At 45.0% G+C, this 17,500-nt stretch overlaps 1 protein-coding gene across 1 annotated transcript in view; it reads right to left on the bottom strand.

The window, feature by feature from the left end:
* Positions 1–17,500, bottom strand: part of sff (BRSK family serine/threonine-protein kinase sugar-free frosting) — a 316,281-nt gene that overhangs the window by 42,020 nt on the left and 256,761 nt on the right. Inside the window, exon 3 of the mRNA XM_080281191.1 lies at positions 13,239–13,324. Within this exon, the coding sequence (XP_080137317.1) occupies positions 13,239–13,324 (86 nt within the window). The remainder of the gene's footprint in view (positions 1–13,238; positions 13,325–17,500) is intronic.

Here is a 17,500-nt window from a genome sequence, read left to right as displayed (position 1 = left end):
CACTTAGAATACGGCTATTAGACCCATCAGAGAGAGAGAGAGAGAGAGAGAGAGAGAGAGAGGACCTTGCATTAATTAAAAATCTGGCGGTATCATCATCATCATCATCACCACCACCACCACCATCATCATCATCATCATCGTCATCATCATCATCGTCATCATCTTTCCCATTAAAGCATGGATCAGAAAAACATGAAAACAGGAGAAACAACCAAAAGAGTAGCCAGTAAGTGTGTGTGTGTGTGTGTGTGTGTGTGTGTGTGTGTGTGTGTGTGTGTGTGTGTGTGTGTGTGTGTGTGTGTGTACAATAGCGTAGTGTACTAATGAGAGCTGTTTCGTCGGGCGTAAACGTACATAGCCACTTCGCTAATTGCCTCGTTTGTACTAACCTTAATTACATACTTGTACTCCTATGTAATATCTTAAATACTTCCATCCTCTTCACATATAGAAACTTATACTTTAATTTCTCCCTAAATCTAACTTAAGGGACATACTTTAAGCCTTTCTAAGTAGAGTGGCATTGTCCAGTATCCACTTATATCCTATTTCCTTCCTTACTTAATTTCAGCGTCTGCACTTATATTTTCCTCAATGACATACTCTCTACTTAAGTGATATCTTACTTATAACGCCTTCACTTACATCTTACTTAATATCAACTTTTCTCCTTACACAATATCTTAAAGTAATCGTCTAATCTCCCTATCCAACTTAAGGCCTTCATTTCTACTTATAAAATACCTTAATGAAATAATTCTCATGCGGTTTTCTTACTTAATATCCTACTAAGTTAATTTATCGAGAGAGAGAGAGAGAGAGAGAGAGAGAGAGAGAGAGAGAGAGAGAGAGAGAGAGAGAGAGAGAGAGAGAGATCCTGGTATACTCGTAGAGGAAATGAATTATATGGTCTTTCCTTCTCTTCTATTTTGTTCTTAATTAATCGAGAGAGAGAGAGAGAGAGAGAGAGAGAGAGAGAGAGAGAGAGAGAGAGAGAGAGAGAGAGAGAGAGAGAGAGAGAGAGAGAGAGAGAGTTTTAATAGTTACTGTAATTATAGTTTTGTATTTTTGTATTAGGCCTTTGTTTATTTTTTCTTCTATTATATCGTCTAAAAATTAATATATTTTTCTTATGTATCTTAAAAAATTATGAACAATATATTGACATCACCGTATTGAAGGGGTTAATGACGTCACCGTATCCGAGGGCTTAATGACGTCACCGTATTCAAGGGGTTAATGGCGTTACCGATCCAAGGGGTTAATGATGTCACCGTATCGAAGGGCTAATGACGTCACCTATCGAAGGGGTTAATGACGTCACCGATCGGAGAGTTAATGACGTCACCGTATCCAATGGGTTAATGACGTCACCCAGGAGTTAATGACGTCACTGTATCGATGGGGTTAATGACGTCACAGGCTGGGTTGTGGAGCGGCTGTGTGTATTTACGGCTGAAACGTAAACTTGGTAAACAAAGGCACGTAGTGAGGTGTTTGGATATAGTGTAGTGGATGAGGGAGGGGGGCGTTGTGTGGTGGGGGTGGTGGAGTGGGGAGGTAAGTGGGGGAGTTTGTTCAGTGGAGTGGGGAGGTTAGTGGGGGAGTTTGTTCAGTGGAGTGTGTGAGTGGGTGGAGGGGAAATTTATATGGAGGGGATTGGAGTGGTGATGGATTATTTTTAGAAGGAAAGTGAAATGGATGAGGGAGGGAGCTTTGGTGTGGTGTAGTGTAGTGGAGAGGTTAGGGATAAGGTGGAGCAGTGTATGGAGTGGTGTAGTGTATGGCAAGTGGAAGAGAAATTTATATGTGGGAGGGTAGAGGAGTTGCGATAGTGTGGATTGATATAACTGTGAAAGAAAGTGGAGTATTTGAGTGGGAGGACCTTGGTGTGGCATGATGGTGGAAGGGGTGGAGAGGTTAGGGATAATGTGGAGTAGATAGAGGTGGATCAGTATATAAGGGAGTGGAGTATACGAGGGAAAGTGGGGGTAGCTTTTATGTGGGAGGTTTGATGTGGAGTGGTGGAGGTGGAGAGGTTAGAGGTGATGTGGATGAGTGTATGGGAGTGGAGGAGTATATGAGGGAAAGTGGAAGAGTGTATGAAGGCGGGTGGTTTGGTTCTGAATAGTGGGGGAGTGGAGAGGTCAGGAATGAAGTGGAGTAATGAGTTAGCAGTGGAGTTAATTTTGAAGGAGAGAGACTTGACTTTCGGTGGAGTTATGGAGAGTGAAGGTGAACAGTAAACGTGGACAATATCTTCTTCCAACCTCATTCCACTCCTCTCCACCAATCACCCTCGTTCCACCTCATCATCTTCCACAACCTCATTCCCCTCATCACCAACCATCATATCATTTCCACCTAATTTCCACTCTCATCTCCCCTTCCCCCATTCATTACTTTCCATCTCGCCCATCCACTACCTCCTCTTCTTCTACCACCCCACTCATCGATCTAGCTCCACTTCTCCTTGCACCCCAATCCCTAACCTCTCCACTCTTTATCCTTCATCCACATCCTCCACTTCTCTTCCTTCCACTTCTCCTCTCCACTCTTCATCCTTCATCCACACCTTCCTCTTCTCTTCCACCTCTCCTTTAATCACTCAAATCCACCTCTTCTAGTCGTTTTCATTTTCCTCTTCACTTTCTCTTCCACCGCCATTTTCATGTCTCTTTCCCTTCCCACTTATTTCCCACCTCCCCACTCATCACCCTCAACCCACCTCTTCTTCTTCCACCTGGTCCACTTCTCACCTTTACCTGCTGTGGAATGGTGAAGCTTATTTTTAAAGACCTCGCCTGGACCCTCCTTCTTACCTGCTTCACTACTTAAATCCTCTTAGGGGCTTGTGTGTGTGTGTGTGTGTGTGTGTGTGTGTGTGTGTGTGTGTGTGTGTGTGTGTGTGTGTGTGTGTGTGTGTGTTTGTCTGGGTGCTTGTCGGTCTGTATATCTGTCTATATGTTTGTGTATGAAATGACGTGTGTGTGTGTGTGTGTGTGTGTGTGTGTGTGTGTGTGTGTGTGTGTGTGTGTGTGTGTGTGTGTGAGGCACATATTTGTATTTGTGCTATATACGTGTGTGTGCGGGAGCATGTGCGCGTTGTGTGTACTCTTCACACACACACACACACACACACACACACACACACACACACACACACACACACACACACACACACACACACACACACACCACCACCACCACCACCACCACCACCTTCTACTCTCTCTCTCTCTCTCTCTCTCTCTCCACCGCCTGAACTCCCACCATTATTTTAAAGGCCAATATTTCTCACGGCACAGGTAGTTCCAAGCAAGAGAGAACGTTTTATTTCTTCTTTGGTTTTTACTCTCTCTCTCTCTCTCTCTCTCTCTCTCTCTCTCTCTCTCTCTCCCTCTCTCTCTCTTTCTCTCTCTCTCGACGTATAGGCCGGTTTACTGAGTACCTTGATGTTAATTTTTTATTCTTGTAAAAAAAAGGGGGATCATTTTATTGGGTAGTCTTTTGATTGTTCTCTTTCTATATTTTTTTTTTCTTGCTCTCTGGATCCTAGTTCACCACATCCTTAGGTGGGAAAAGAAGTCTGGATGATGATGATGATGATGATGATGATGATGATGGTGATGATGATGATGATGATGATGATGGTGGTGATGATGGTGATGATGATGATGATGATGATGATGATGATGATGATGATGATGATGATGATGATGGTGATGATGATGATTTGGTCACAACATCTTTACATTACCACAAAGGCCAAGGTTTCCAGGCCCCCCTCCCTCACTCCTGCCTGCTCATTTGACTCTCCCTTTACTATCTATCTATCTATTGTCAGACGCCTTAATCCCGTACGGGGTGGCCACAAACAAATCGCCTCCACGTCGGCCTGTCCCCAGCCAATTCACTCTCCCTTTTCCACACACTAAAAGTCTTATATGTGACGAACTCCTCTACGGGAATCTTCAGCCAACGCCTCTTCACGGATCATGCTATACCCCTTTCACCTTAACTTCGCCCTGATTTCCATCCTTTTGCTGCTTCTTTCACGTAGCTGAGTGGCACAAAAGACAGTGTTGCTGCTCCACATCTTTTTCGTAGCGCTTCTTCCTGACTAGCATCACATTCTAGTGTTAATGTGTTCAAACTCGGCATTCAAGACACAGAGATGACCGTTTTAGACCAAGTCGGAGTAAACAGAGTAGACGAGTTTACTGTGAAAAAAAATGTTAATGAGCAGAGTTGAGCTAAGTAATAGACTGGAGTACAAGCAGATTCAAAAGTTCTGTCTCATCTTCGGAATCACAGAGGCGTTGTGGACAGTGAGTGGGGGGAGGTATGGGTGGGGGGTGGGGGGAGGTATAGATGGGGAGTGGGGGAGGTATGGGTCGGGGGTGGGGGAGGAGGTATGGGTGAGGGAAGGGGGAGCTGTGGATGTATGGTCACTGTAATGTCTTTTTTATTACACTTTCACCAATACAGTATCACCATCACCTCTCTCTCTCTCTCTCTCTCTCTCTCTCCCAACCAGCCATCACGGAGTTAATTGTGGTGCTATGGAATTATGCACCTCCATTAGCCAGCTTCATTAATTTCAAAGCAATGGAGTCTGCAGTTAGTCTCCTACCATTATGGCTTCTGTCCAGCCATACCTAATTCTGCATGGCTCTCTCTCTCTCTCTCCTTCCCCATTCCATCCTCACTCACTGCTTCCTGTTCCTCTTCCCCTCTTCTTGCTTGCCTCTCTCTCTCTCTCTCTCTCTCTCTCCTTCCCCATTCCATCCTCACTCACTGTTTCCTGTTCCTCTTCCCCTCTTCTTGCTTGCCTCTCTCCCTCTCTCTCTCTCTCTCTCTCTCTCTCATCCAGACCCCACCCACTTTTCCAATACGTCCCCTCTTTCTTTTTTCTTTATCCATGAATATTGAGTCGACCTTCCAAATTTTCCTTCCAACCTTCCAGTGAAATTTTCTTTTTGTAACCCTGTAAATGTGTGCTTGGGGCAAACAGCTTCCAGTCCCCTTAATCTCGACGGCAAAATCAGGCATGTTATTTTTCATTATTATATTATTTCCTGTATGTATGTATGATGATGATGATGATGATGATGATGATGATGATGATGATGATGTATGAATGTATGTATGTATATATGTATGTATGCATGTATATGAATGAATTATTTTAAGGTAGGGTGACGTTAATGAGGAGGGAGGGTCATATTATTAAAGCCCAACCCAACCCAACACAACCTAATCTAACCTAACCTTACCTAACCTAACCTAACCCAACCCAACCCAACCCAACCCACCCTAACCTAACCTAACCTAACCCAAACCAGCCCAACCCACCCTAACCTAACCTAACCTAACCAACCCAACCCAACCCAACCCAACCCAACCCAACCCAACCCAACCCAATCCAACCCAACCCAACCCAACCTAACCTAACCTAACCTATCGTCACCTGTAAAAAAAATAATACAGGTAACCCAAGTTAAACTTTCCTAGATAAAAAAAAAAAATGACCGACAGTTTCGAAATCTGACAGGAGAGAGAATGGTGGAAGATGAAAGAGGAGGGAGAGCACTGGAGGAAGTGAAGGGAGGGAGAAGGGAGAAAGGAAGGAAGATGGGGAGAGAACTAGGGAGGGAGGTAGAGAATACTGAGAGAGAGGGGTGAGAACGTGGGAGGGTCGTGGAGAATAGTGGGGGGAGGGGAGAGGAAGAAGGAGAGGGGAGAGAACGTGAGGAACAAGAGGTAGAAGGGCGCTGAGGAGAGAAGAGAAAGAAGGAGGGAAGAAAAGGGAAGGAAAAAGGAGAAAAAGGGTGAGGAAAGGAGCAAAGTGGAGGAAGGTGGTAAAGTAGGGGGGGAGTGGGGAGAGAAGGAGGAAAAATAAGTCATAGAAAGGATGGGAGGGAAGAGAGAGGAGTAAGAGAGGAGAGAAAGAGGGAAAGAAACCAGAGAAAGGGGTGTGGGGGAAGAGAAAAAGGGGGGGAGAGGGACGAGAAAAAGAGGGGAGAGGGGAGAAAAAGAACTCCCTTGGTCGTGTAAATAGAAGTGGCAAGCAAGGTACAAGGTAAACATACACTGTAGGATCTTTCTACTGGAATTTCTGTGGCCCTTTCTTCTTTCCACCTCCTTCTGTACCCTTTCTCTGTACCCCTTTTCTGCACCCTTTTCTGTACCCCTTTACTGTACCCCTTTTCTGTACCCCTTTTTTGTAACCCTTTCTCTGTACCTCTCTTCTGTACCCCTTTCTGTACCCCTTTTCTGTACCAATATTCTGTGCCATTCCTGCGAGAGATCTCCCTTAAAATTAATTACAATATTCCAGACTTAGCACAAATTAAATAAGAAATAACATCATAGTGAGTTAGGGGGAGGCGGTGGCTCAATCGGTAGAGAGGTGGCGTGCAGTCCTAACGGACCCTGGTTCGAATCCCGGCTGGGGCAGGGAACAGTATAAGGATTTGAATTTCATTAAATCAGACTTTACTGATCTACCAGAAGACCCGCCGACATGTCGTAAAAATACCCCCGCTAATACCAATACACCAGTCCTGTATGAGACAGCCCTAGCATGTATTCAATATGGACGGTGGGTGTTAGCGCCGAAGTGGTGACATGTAGAGGTGTATGGTATGCAGGAGGACTGCTGGGCCTTGATAGCAGGCTGTGAAGCCTATGCCCAGAGTCAGACACATAAAAAAAAAAATAATAAAATAAAGGGCATAAAAAAAAATCCCCATATTTTTTTTTTAATGTGTATGTAAGCTATTTCATTATTAGGCAGTTTTTTTTTCCCCAAATATTGTCATTCCTATATCCATGGAAAGTAAACCTACAGTCATTTACGTCCTTACTCAGTGACAACCCCTCCTGCTACGACACACCACCCTCCCTCATGTACCCTCAAACCTCCTACTGCCATCTTGCTCCTGGTCTTCCTCTCTTTCTTCACAAGTGTCGTCTCTTAGTTATTCATCTTGCCCTCTTCTGCCGGAGCACTGTCTTACATTATTTTATATTATTTAACATTATTTTACATTATTTTACATCTACACCTCGTCCTTCTTTCGTTTCGCGTCTTTGTCATATTTCTCACGTCTTGTATATTTGATTCTTATATCATTCTCTTCCCCTTCGTCTTCCTCTCCCAATTTGTCCCTTTCTGTTTTGTATCTCCTTCTTTTTCTGCTTTATGGATATCTCTTATTTATTTATGACTCCTACCACTGCATGCCACCCTCCCTCATACACTTTCTTATTGTTGGTCCGTCCTTCCTCATAGCACACCTTCCTCCTTCATTTAATTTCCTACATTATCCTTCAATCTTGTTTTCCTCTACTTTTCCTTCTTCATTAGTCTCTACTCTGATGTTTATTCCTTCATTCGCTCACATTCTCTCCCATGTTAAGCTTCTCTTCCTCTTCCCTTGCTTCTTTTCTCTCCTTCGCTCCCACATCCTCCCTTCTTTCCTCCTTCCTTTTCTCTCCCTCACTCACATACTCTCCCATCTTGTGTCTCTCTTCCTCTTCCTTCCTTTTTCCATTTCTCTTCCTCCTACTTCCTTCTTTTTTTTCCTTTTCTCTCCCTCACACACACACACACACACACACACACACACACACACACACACACACACACACACACACACACTTTAGTTTTCCTGATCTCTCCCTCACTCACATACTCTTCCACCTTAAGTCCCTCTTCCTCCTACATAATCTATTTTTCCTTGCATCTTGAACGTGGGAGTTGCTTTTTTTTTTTTCCCCTTCCCTCAGCGCCGCGTTAGTCTCGCCAATCTGCTAATGGAGCCTACACTTTGCGGTCCCTCTGGCTTAATGGTGCACATCCTTCCTACACACCCCTCCTACACACCCCTCCTGCACACCCACACCCCTCAGTCTTCCCTCTTTCCCTCCCTTTTACATCCGTCTCACACACACACACACACACACACACACACACACACACACACACACACACACACACACACACACACACACACACACACACACACACACACCTTACACTCCCTCCTATACAGCCTTCTACACCTACTCCAGTTCCCCCGCACCTTCTCCTACAGACCCATCCACACACTCCAGACCCCTCCACCTCCCCTCTCTACCCCTTACCTTAGCAGAGCACGTTTAGTCAGTATTTCACACCTCGTTCCTCTTTCATTCCTTTCCACCTATTCAACCACACCTTCATACACCCCCTCCTACACCGACACACCAGTACACACCCCACATCCACCCCAAACTCACCCCTCTACCCTTCACGCCAGCAGCATATGTTTTCTCCCTGTTCTGTATCTTCCTTACTCCGTTCATGGACCTTATTTTTCTAATTTATTTTTTTCTGCCTAACCAATTACCCCCTAAACACCCCCCCATCCCACCCCAACACCCAGCCCTACCCTACCCTCCACCCCTCACCCCACTCCAGGACCCCTTATCATGTCTTATCTAACCCTCCATTCCTCCCATTCCCTTTGTTTTCCATCCCTGTTGTATCCCTTTTTACCTTCCCAACCACCCCTCCTTCACCCCCATCCCCCACACAGATCCCACACACACTCTCCACACATCCCCTACCTCTCACCCCACTATAGTTTGTTCACCTTAACCTGGCCCAATTTTCTTCCCTTCACTAATCATTTCACGTAGCTCAGTGACAGAAAATAATAGTCCTATGGCTCTTTATCCTTCTTATAGCACTACTTCATGACTTCTTTCTAGTGTTAATATTTTGCTACAACTCAGCATTTAAGACGGAGGGATGGCAATTTTAGACCAAGTTAGAGTAAAAAGAGTATAGCGTCATATTCTAGTGTTAATTTACTGCTACAACTCAGCATTTACGATGGAGGGATGGCAATTTTAGGTCAAGTTAGAGTAAAAGGAGTATAGGACATAATTATTCAGTCTTTCGCCCCCCTCGTTACCGCAATTATGTTCCGTCTTTTCCTTAATTTTCCCAGTCCTTTAGTTTTCCTTCTGCCTTCTCTTCAACCCCCCTTCGCACAAACACCCCACGCACTGATACACTCTCCTCCATCTCCCCACCTTATATCTCCCCCTCTCTCCCCTCTCTCCTACTCTCTGTGCAATCCCCTCCCCATCCGCTTATGCCCCCCTCCCATCCACCTCCCATTTCACCTCCCCCCCTCCAAAATCCATCACTCCCAACGAGATTTTTTTTTTTTTTTTTTTTTTTGGCTTGGTCTGGTAACCATTTTTTTCTTTTTCATGATTCGACGCTTTCCAGATACGAAGCCTGGAGTGTATGGCGAACAGGGCTGTCTCTCTCTCTCTCTCTCTCTCTCTCTCTTTCTTTCCTTCTTTCTGTCTCCGTATATATTTATTAGTGTCTGCCTGCCTCTCTGTCTCACTGTGTCCATGTGTTCTATTTATCTATCTGTCCATCTATGTGTCTATCTATCTATCTAATTCTTGCCCGACGCAGCATCATGTGAGGGGTGGCCTTAACAAAAACATCTCAAAGCATTTCCATGATAGCAAGAACATAAATAAAAAATATAGTTGTGCCTGAGAGGGTTAACAGGAAGGAAGAAGGATTGATAAACTGGAGAGACTGAGACAGAGGTTAGAGATTGATATATACGATGGAGAAGAGACGGATAGGTGTACAGAGACAGAAAGAGATTGAGACAGAAAGAGATTAAAAGATTGTTATTTAGAGGAGAGACAGATAAAGACATAAAGACAGAGAGGTTGAGACGGAAAGAGAATAGAGACTGATGCATAGAGAAGGGACAGATATAGACAGAGATAAAGAGAGATTGAGACAGAGATTGGAGACTGCTGCACAGAGAGGAGAGATACAAAGACTGAGAGGAGAAGAAATGAGGGAAGGAGAGGGGAAGCATTGAGAAAGGATGGAAAGATAGACTGAGAAAGAGAAACTGCATACACACACACACACACACACACACACACACACACACACACACACACACACACACACATACAGAGAGAGAGAGAGAGAGAGAGAGAGAGGGGGAGAGAGAGATGGGTGTATGAAGGGCGGGGCGCTATGAAAGGGGACCTAATGGTGACAGATTAACCAAGAGGGGACTACTGAAGGGGACTACGAGGACTAAACGGGGCTGGGGCAGGGCAGGGCGGGACGGGGAAGGACGGAACGGGTCAGGGGAGGTACGGAACGGGGTGGAACGGACTGAAATAGAAGAGGCTAGAGTGGAAAGGAACATTGACAGGTGGAACAGAAGGAAGCAGGACGTGAAGAAGATCATCGGCTAGTATTCCAAGTATTTTTCCAAGTTACACAAGGATTTACCCGTTTTCTTCGCATTTTATCTTAGTATCCCTTCTATTATTTTTTACGCAAACTATGTCAATATTAAAACGATCAAAATCACATATATAAGAAGTTTAATGAGCGATATACAAAAGAAATCGCTAAGACATGAAGAGGGTGAGACAGGAAAGGGAGGACTGGGGAAGGGTGAGGTGGTTTTAGGTGTAAGGAGGGAGAGAAGAGGGTGAAGTGAGAGAGAAAAGGGTGTAGCAGACGAAACAGGGTGAGACTGGATAGAGCAGGGTGCGATGGAGAACGAAGATGGGTGTGGCAGGGTGAAGCAGACATTGGAGGGACCATAGGGTGACAGGGACGTGAGGTAGGGTGAGATAGGGTGATGAGGATAGAATAGGGTGATAGGGTGAAGGAGGAGAGGAGGAAGGAAAGGGTTGGATGAGGAACCAAAATGTGAAAGGGAGGGAGTAAGGAAGAAAGAAAAGAAGTAGGGAGAAACGGTGTGTGTGTGTGTGTGTGTGTGTGTGTGTGTGTGTGTGTGTGTGTGTGTGTGTGTGTGTGTGTGTGTGTGTGTGTGTGTGTGTGTGTGTGTGTAGGGGGAGAGTGGGAGCGTAGAAAGGGGATGAGGGAGGAGTAAGGGGAGGAGGGAAATGAGGAGGAAGATCGGAGGATCGCCGCCTTAGTGATATATGTCCAGTGAAAGAGAGGTTACAGGGTACGATAGAGGGGAGATGACTCGTGTGTATGTGTGTGTGTGTGTGTGTGTGTGTGTGTGTGTGTGTGTGTGTGTGTGTGTTTTAGGGAAGCCTCTCAACCCCTCTTCTCGGGCCTGCGTTACTAGAAACTGTTTACTTGTTCTCTCTCTCTCTCTCTCTCTCTCTCTCTCTCTCTACCTTTTCTGTTTCTATGGCTCTCTTCACCTGTCTGTGTGTCTCTTTATCTGACTGTCTCTTTTTACAGGTGTCTGTCTTGCTGTTTGGATGTCTATGCTGTAAACACTTGGACACACACACACACACACACACACACACACACACACACACACACACACACACACACACACACACACACACACACACACACACACACACACACACACACACACACACACACACACATACATACACACACACACACACACGCTTGTCAAAACTCAACACCCGCTCTCACTCTCACTTCACAAAAGCCGGTGTAATAATAACAAAGATCACACACACACACACACACACACACACACACACACACACACACACACGTCGGCCACGGAAGTATAACCTAGCCAATATGTGAAGCCCCTCTGTGCAGCATCACGTCAAAGGCTTCACTTTTCTTAACTCACGAAGCCTCATCGGGAAATTAGTGTATTGTGATGCCTATTGTTCTGCGGCCGTGTGATGGAACGATGAATTTTGTTAAAGGACTTGAATGACGGTGTGGGAATGTTTGTTTGAGTCGTTCCGTTGGGCAATTTGTTGGTGTGGCTGAGTTTGTGGTCCCTTGGTAATATATTTCAGTGATGATGATGATGATGATGATGATGATGAGGGCGGTTGATACAAACAGAGCTACATGCTGACGAGAGAGAGAGAGAGAGAGAGAGAGAGAGAGAGAGAGAGAGAGAGAGAGAGAGAGAGAGAGAGAGAGAGAGAGAGAGGGAGACAGACAGACAGACAGACAGACAGACAGATATAGAAAGACAAAATAGACAGATAGATTAATAGAGACTTTACTCTTACTTCGTCCCTTCTTCCTTAACACAATTGTCTTCCTGTATAATGAAGTCAATATAAACAAAAATCGCTTCACCGTTCTCAAAAGGATACTAGAAACTGTTTATAGTAGTAGCTGCAACTCGGTGGACTGCAGGCTTAAGTTGTCCCTCTCCTGCAGTCCACCATCCACCTTTCTGGGGATAGAGAGGGAGCTGAGGGACGTTTATGCTCGTGTAGCCAGGCAGAGGAGCCGCCCAGTTACGTCAATGCCAACACGTGAAGGCGTCCCAATCCAGCACCACAGACTGTTTTTCGATGCCAAGTCCAATTAGTGCCCTTCCATCGTGTGTCTGTTTATCACTTGAACGAAGCCGCGTCCTGTGAGGGGCAGCTTCGAGAAAAAGGACCCCCTCCAGGCATTTTCCGTCCCTGGTCAGTATTGATCCCTTCCCTCATAAGACACACATCTTTTCATCATGTACTCAGCCTCCTTCTTCTTCCTCCACCCTTTTCTTGCTCTTCTACTTCCTTCATTCGTCTTCCTTCACCTCTTTGTCCCTCTCCCACACCTACTTCTTCCTTCCTTCTTCCTCCACCGTGTTCTCCCTCTCCCTCTTCTTCCCTCCTTTTTCGTCTACTTTCTTCTTCCTCTTCTACTTCCTCCCTCCTAACTCCAGTTTGTTTTCGCTCCCCCTTCTCGACTTCTTCCCTCCTTCTTCCTCATCTTGTTCTTCATCTCTCTCTCTCCTCCATCTCGTTCCTGAGCTCCCTCCTTCTTCTTCATCTCCTTCTATTTCTTCTTCCAAAATGTCCTCAATACATTATATCTGTCAGTCTCGTGGTCTACCCTACCTTCTTCCAGTCCATCCACCTCTCCTAGTCAGTTTCTCCTATCTCTTCATCCATATTATTTCACTCCAACACACTCTTCTAGTCAGTCTCTTCGTCTCTCCTCCCAAACAATGCTGACTTGCTCAAATCCTCATACCATTGACAAACTCAGGGATTGTACTTTACACTTGCAAGGTTCACTTAGGCTCTATAATGCACCATGAAGAATATATGGAGAGAGAGAGAGAGAGAGAGAGAGAGAGAGAGAGAGAGAGAGAGAGAGAGAGAGAGAGAGAGAGAGAGAGAGAGAGAGAGAGAGAGAGAGAGAGAGAGAGAGAGAGAGAGAGAGAGATAATAATACTCGTACTCACAGATATTTCTTGTTCTCGTAGACATCGTAGAGACCGAGGACGTGAGGGTGTTCGATCAGCTTCATAATCGCTATCTCTCTTTCCACCTGCGAAGAGAGAGAGAGAGATAACAAGAGATAATTAAAGATGGGAAATAGGGAGACAGATGAGTTTTATAATTGCTCTCTCTCTGTTCCTACCTGTAAAGAGAGAGAGAGAGAGAGAGAGAGAGAGAGAGAGAGAGAGAGAGAGCAGTGAGTAGTGGTCTGAGAAGCTACTTATAAGAATAAAAAGTTGTGGAGATTCACCTGCGGTTGTATCCCCAGGTAAGACCCCCCTCCCCCTCTCCCTCCTCCTCCCCTTCTCCTCCCTCCCCTTTCCCCTCCCATCCTTCCCCTTTCCCCCTTCCCTCTCCTCCCCCTCCCCTCACTCCCCTTTCCCCTCCCCACGCCGCCACCACTCCCCTCCGCCTTCCCCTCACTCCTCTCTCCCTGGCTCTCGCTTCCTCTTATTTCATTTTCTCCTATCTCTCCTTTCCCCTCCCCCATTCCTCTCGCCTCCCTTCCCTTCCTCCTTCCCCTCCTATCTATCTATCTATCTATCTATCTATACCTATTTGTCTCAATTTATCTATCTATTTATCTATCTATCTTCTGCTGCATTGTCCTTGTCAATGGAAATTTTTTATACTACAAGGACATTCTCTCTCTGTCTCTGTCTCTCGCACACACACACACACACACACACACACACACACACACACACACACACACACACACGCATCCACATAACCCCTCTCCCTGTCTTCTTTTCATACACACACACACACACACACACACACACACACACACACACACACACACACACACACACACACACTGGCAACCTCAACAGCTGACCCTCGCATTTTTACTGACCCCCGTAATTTAGGGCGGGACCTTTAAATGAGTCACTGGCGGACGGGAAAGTAGCGAAGGGACGGGAAAATGGCGGCCGACCCCTTCCCTACGAGTACAATTAACTATTATGTCCTTACTATCATTGTCTTATTATGGATGAATAGATGCAAAGGGCAAAATAAATCGCTGGTGGAAAAAAGTTACGGAAGATTTTCTTGTATGTTTGTGCTATCTTTGTCTTATTATCAGAGGATGAATAGATGCAAAGGGGAAAATAAATCGCTGAGATAAAGGCCTTAAGTAGTCTCTGAAATGGCGGGAAATGCTGATTATCTTCATCTTCTTGATCTTGCTCCTCCTCCTCCTCCTCCTCTCTCTCTCTCTCTCTCTCTCTCTCTCTCTCTCCACTGTCTTCATTGAGCTGGATAATTTTAAGGTGTTTTTCCATTTCTCCCTCCAACATCCGCCTCTACGTCAAAATCTTCACAAAACCACCAAACCTAAACTACGTCGATCATTTAGAGATAGCAAGAAGTAACTAAACAACCAAAGCGAAGGCGTTAAGGACACAAGCAACGCACACTTGACACTCTAGACCACAGTAACTACGGTCCTCATCTACGTACGTTCCTTGGTTACGCGTCTGTCCGTGCCTGGGTACGTGCCGGCAGCCTGTACGAAAGGATGGACGAAATTTCATTGTGTGAGTTTACTGTAGTGGTCACCTTAGTCTCTGTCCACCACTACCACCGCCACTACCAACACTACTACTACTACTACTACTACTACTACGACTATCCAGTCCTGCATTGCCCTGCCTTGTCTTGCGCTGTCCTCTCTTCCCTTGTCATGCTTTGTCTTGTCCTGCCTTGCCTTGTCCTTCATTGTTCTGTCTTGATTTGTCCTACATCGTCCTGCCTTGATTTGTCCTGCCATGTGTTGTCCTGTCCTGCCTTGTCCTGCATTGGCCTGCCTTACCTTGTCCTGTCTCGTCCTCGCAGCTTCCCAAAGTACACCCTCCCATGAGTGCCACTACGAGCCATGCCCCCTTTCTGACCTTCCCTGTTTTTTTCGTGACCCATTTTGTCCTACTTCGTTTTGTCCTGGCCCGTTTTGTCCTGGCCCGTTTTGTCCTATCCTGTTTTGCCCTGGCCCATTTTGTCCTGCTTCGTTTTGTCTTGCCACATTTTGTCCTACCCCGTTTTGTCCTACCCCGTTTTGTCCTGCCCCGTTTTGTCGTACCCCGTGGTAGGGCAGGGAGGAATAGGTATGGTAGGGCAGGAGGGACAGGTGTGGTAGGGCAGGTAGGAACAGATATGGTAGGAGATATAGGAATAGGTGTGGTAGGAGAGGTAGGAAAGGTGTGGTAGGACAGCAAGAAACAGGTGTGGTAGGAGAGGTAGGAAAGGTGTGGTAGGGCAGGTAGGAACAGGTGTGGTAGGGCAGGTAAGAAAGGTGTGGCAGGAGACGTGGAAACAGAGGTATGGTAGGGCAGGCAGGAACAGGTGTGGTAGGAGTGGTAGGAAAAGTGTGGTAGGACATGTAGGAAAGGTGTGGTAGGAGAGGTAGGAAAGGTGTGGTAGGACAAGAAGGAAAGGTGTGGTAGGGCAGGTAGGAAAGGTGTGGCAGGAGAGGTAGGAACAGGTGTGGTAGAGCAGGTAAGGAAAGGTTCGGTAGGGGGTAGGAAAGGTGTGGTAGGGCAGATAGGAACAGGTGTGGTAGGGGGTAGGAAAGGTGTGGTAGGGCAGATAGGAACAGGTGTGGAAGGGGGTAGGAAAGGTGTGGTAGGGGGTAGGAAAGGTGTGGTAGGGGATATGAAAGGTGTGGTAGGGCAGGTAAGAAAGGTGTGGTAGGGCAGGTAAGAAAGGTGTGGTAGGACAGGTAGGAACAGGTGTGGTAGGAAAGGTAGGAATGGACCAGGTGAGGCCCCCCAATTCCGCCCTGACATTCAGTGGGGGGGTGGCTGCAGGAGGCCAGGTGGAGGAACTCTTTACTGCCACTGCACCTTCTGCCACAAAGAAAAAACGAAGATTATTTTTTCCCTCCACTCTCTCTGCCTGGAATTGTGTGTGTGTGTGTGTGTGTGTGTGTGTGTGTGTGTGTGTGTGTGTGTGTGTGTGTGTGTGTGTGTGTGTGTGTGTGTGTGTGTATTATTGTTTTTATTTTTACCTCTAGTTGCAAGAGAAAAAAGAAACTCGACCATTATATATGTCCCTTGAATAATATCAGTTTACTCCCACAAAAAGATTATTCTCTCTCTCTCTCTCTCTCTCTCTCTCTCTCTCTTTAATTTTGCGGTGTATTTTCTCTATTTTTCCTGTAACTCTGAGGAAAGGAAGGAACGTCATTATTAATTTATACACTTCAGTTCTCTTTCTTTTTTTCTCTTGCACCAAAAGAGATAATTCTTTTTTTTTATTTTTTTTTTATTTTTTCTCTATTTTGTTCTAAACCTCCGAGAAAATTGCTCCAGTATTTTATTTTTTATTTTATCTTCCCATAGTTTTTTTTTTTTTCGTTTAAAAAAGGCGGAGAATTTCCTCCTTTTACGATATATTTCTCGTTGCTCAGTACCAAACTAGGACTAATTCTGCTCCTCGTCATTTCAGTAGCACTTCTTCGTGACTATCACCATAATTTAATGCTCGTCTCTTGCTATTTCTCAGCATTCACGATGAGAGTATGGCAGTTTTACACCCAGTTGAAATAAAAGGAGTATTGTCATCTGTGCCTCATTAACTTCGAGAGAAAAAGATTACTTAAAGCCAGCTCGATTTTTATGTACTTTATTTCCTCCATTTTTAACCGCAGCTCAGAGGAGAAAAAGGATTTATTTTTATCTCCCTCCATTTTCTTTATCACTGCACATCCGCTAAAAGTAAAAGACCAACAGTATTTTTGTCCCAGTCTCTAAAATTATATTAGAGAAAGGAAGAGGAATTTTAACTCTGAAAAACTGTGTCGTATATTTTCTAATTATAACAGTATTTTTTTTTATATAATTACACCCCAGAAAAAAATTAAGATCTTGCCCTGTCTGGAATTTTATTATTAAAGGAAATAATTTTTTTTTTTTTACTTATAGAGCACTGAATATCTTTGTTTATCTTCGCAAATTTATGTTAGAGATTTTATTGATGTAATTTTTTATGCCCTCACATCAGGAAGAAAAAAAGAAGAATGACTTTTTTACTTCAGATTTTTGATACAAAATTAACAGAAGATATGATTATTTCTGAATTAAATAACATCGAATGAACGCAGGAAGAATAAAGTGACTTATTAAATTGTGTGTGTGTGTGTGTGTGTGTGTGTGTGTGTGTGTGTGTGTGTGTGTGTGTGTGTGTGTGTGTGTGTGTAAGAGATAGATAGATAGATAGATAG

This window comes from Coenobita brevimanus, chromosome 88, assembly GCF_032717465.1.
Source record: "Coenobita brevimanus isolate Jiangsu-jjx chromosome 88, ASM3271746v2, whole genome shotgun sequence".
NCBI lineage: Eukaryota > Metazoa > Arthropoda > Malacostraca > Decapoda > Coenobitidae > Coenobita > Coenobita brevimanus.
This window is presented reverse-complemented; position numbering and strand designations above follow the sequence as displayed.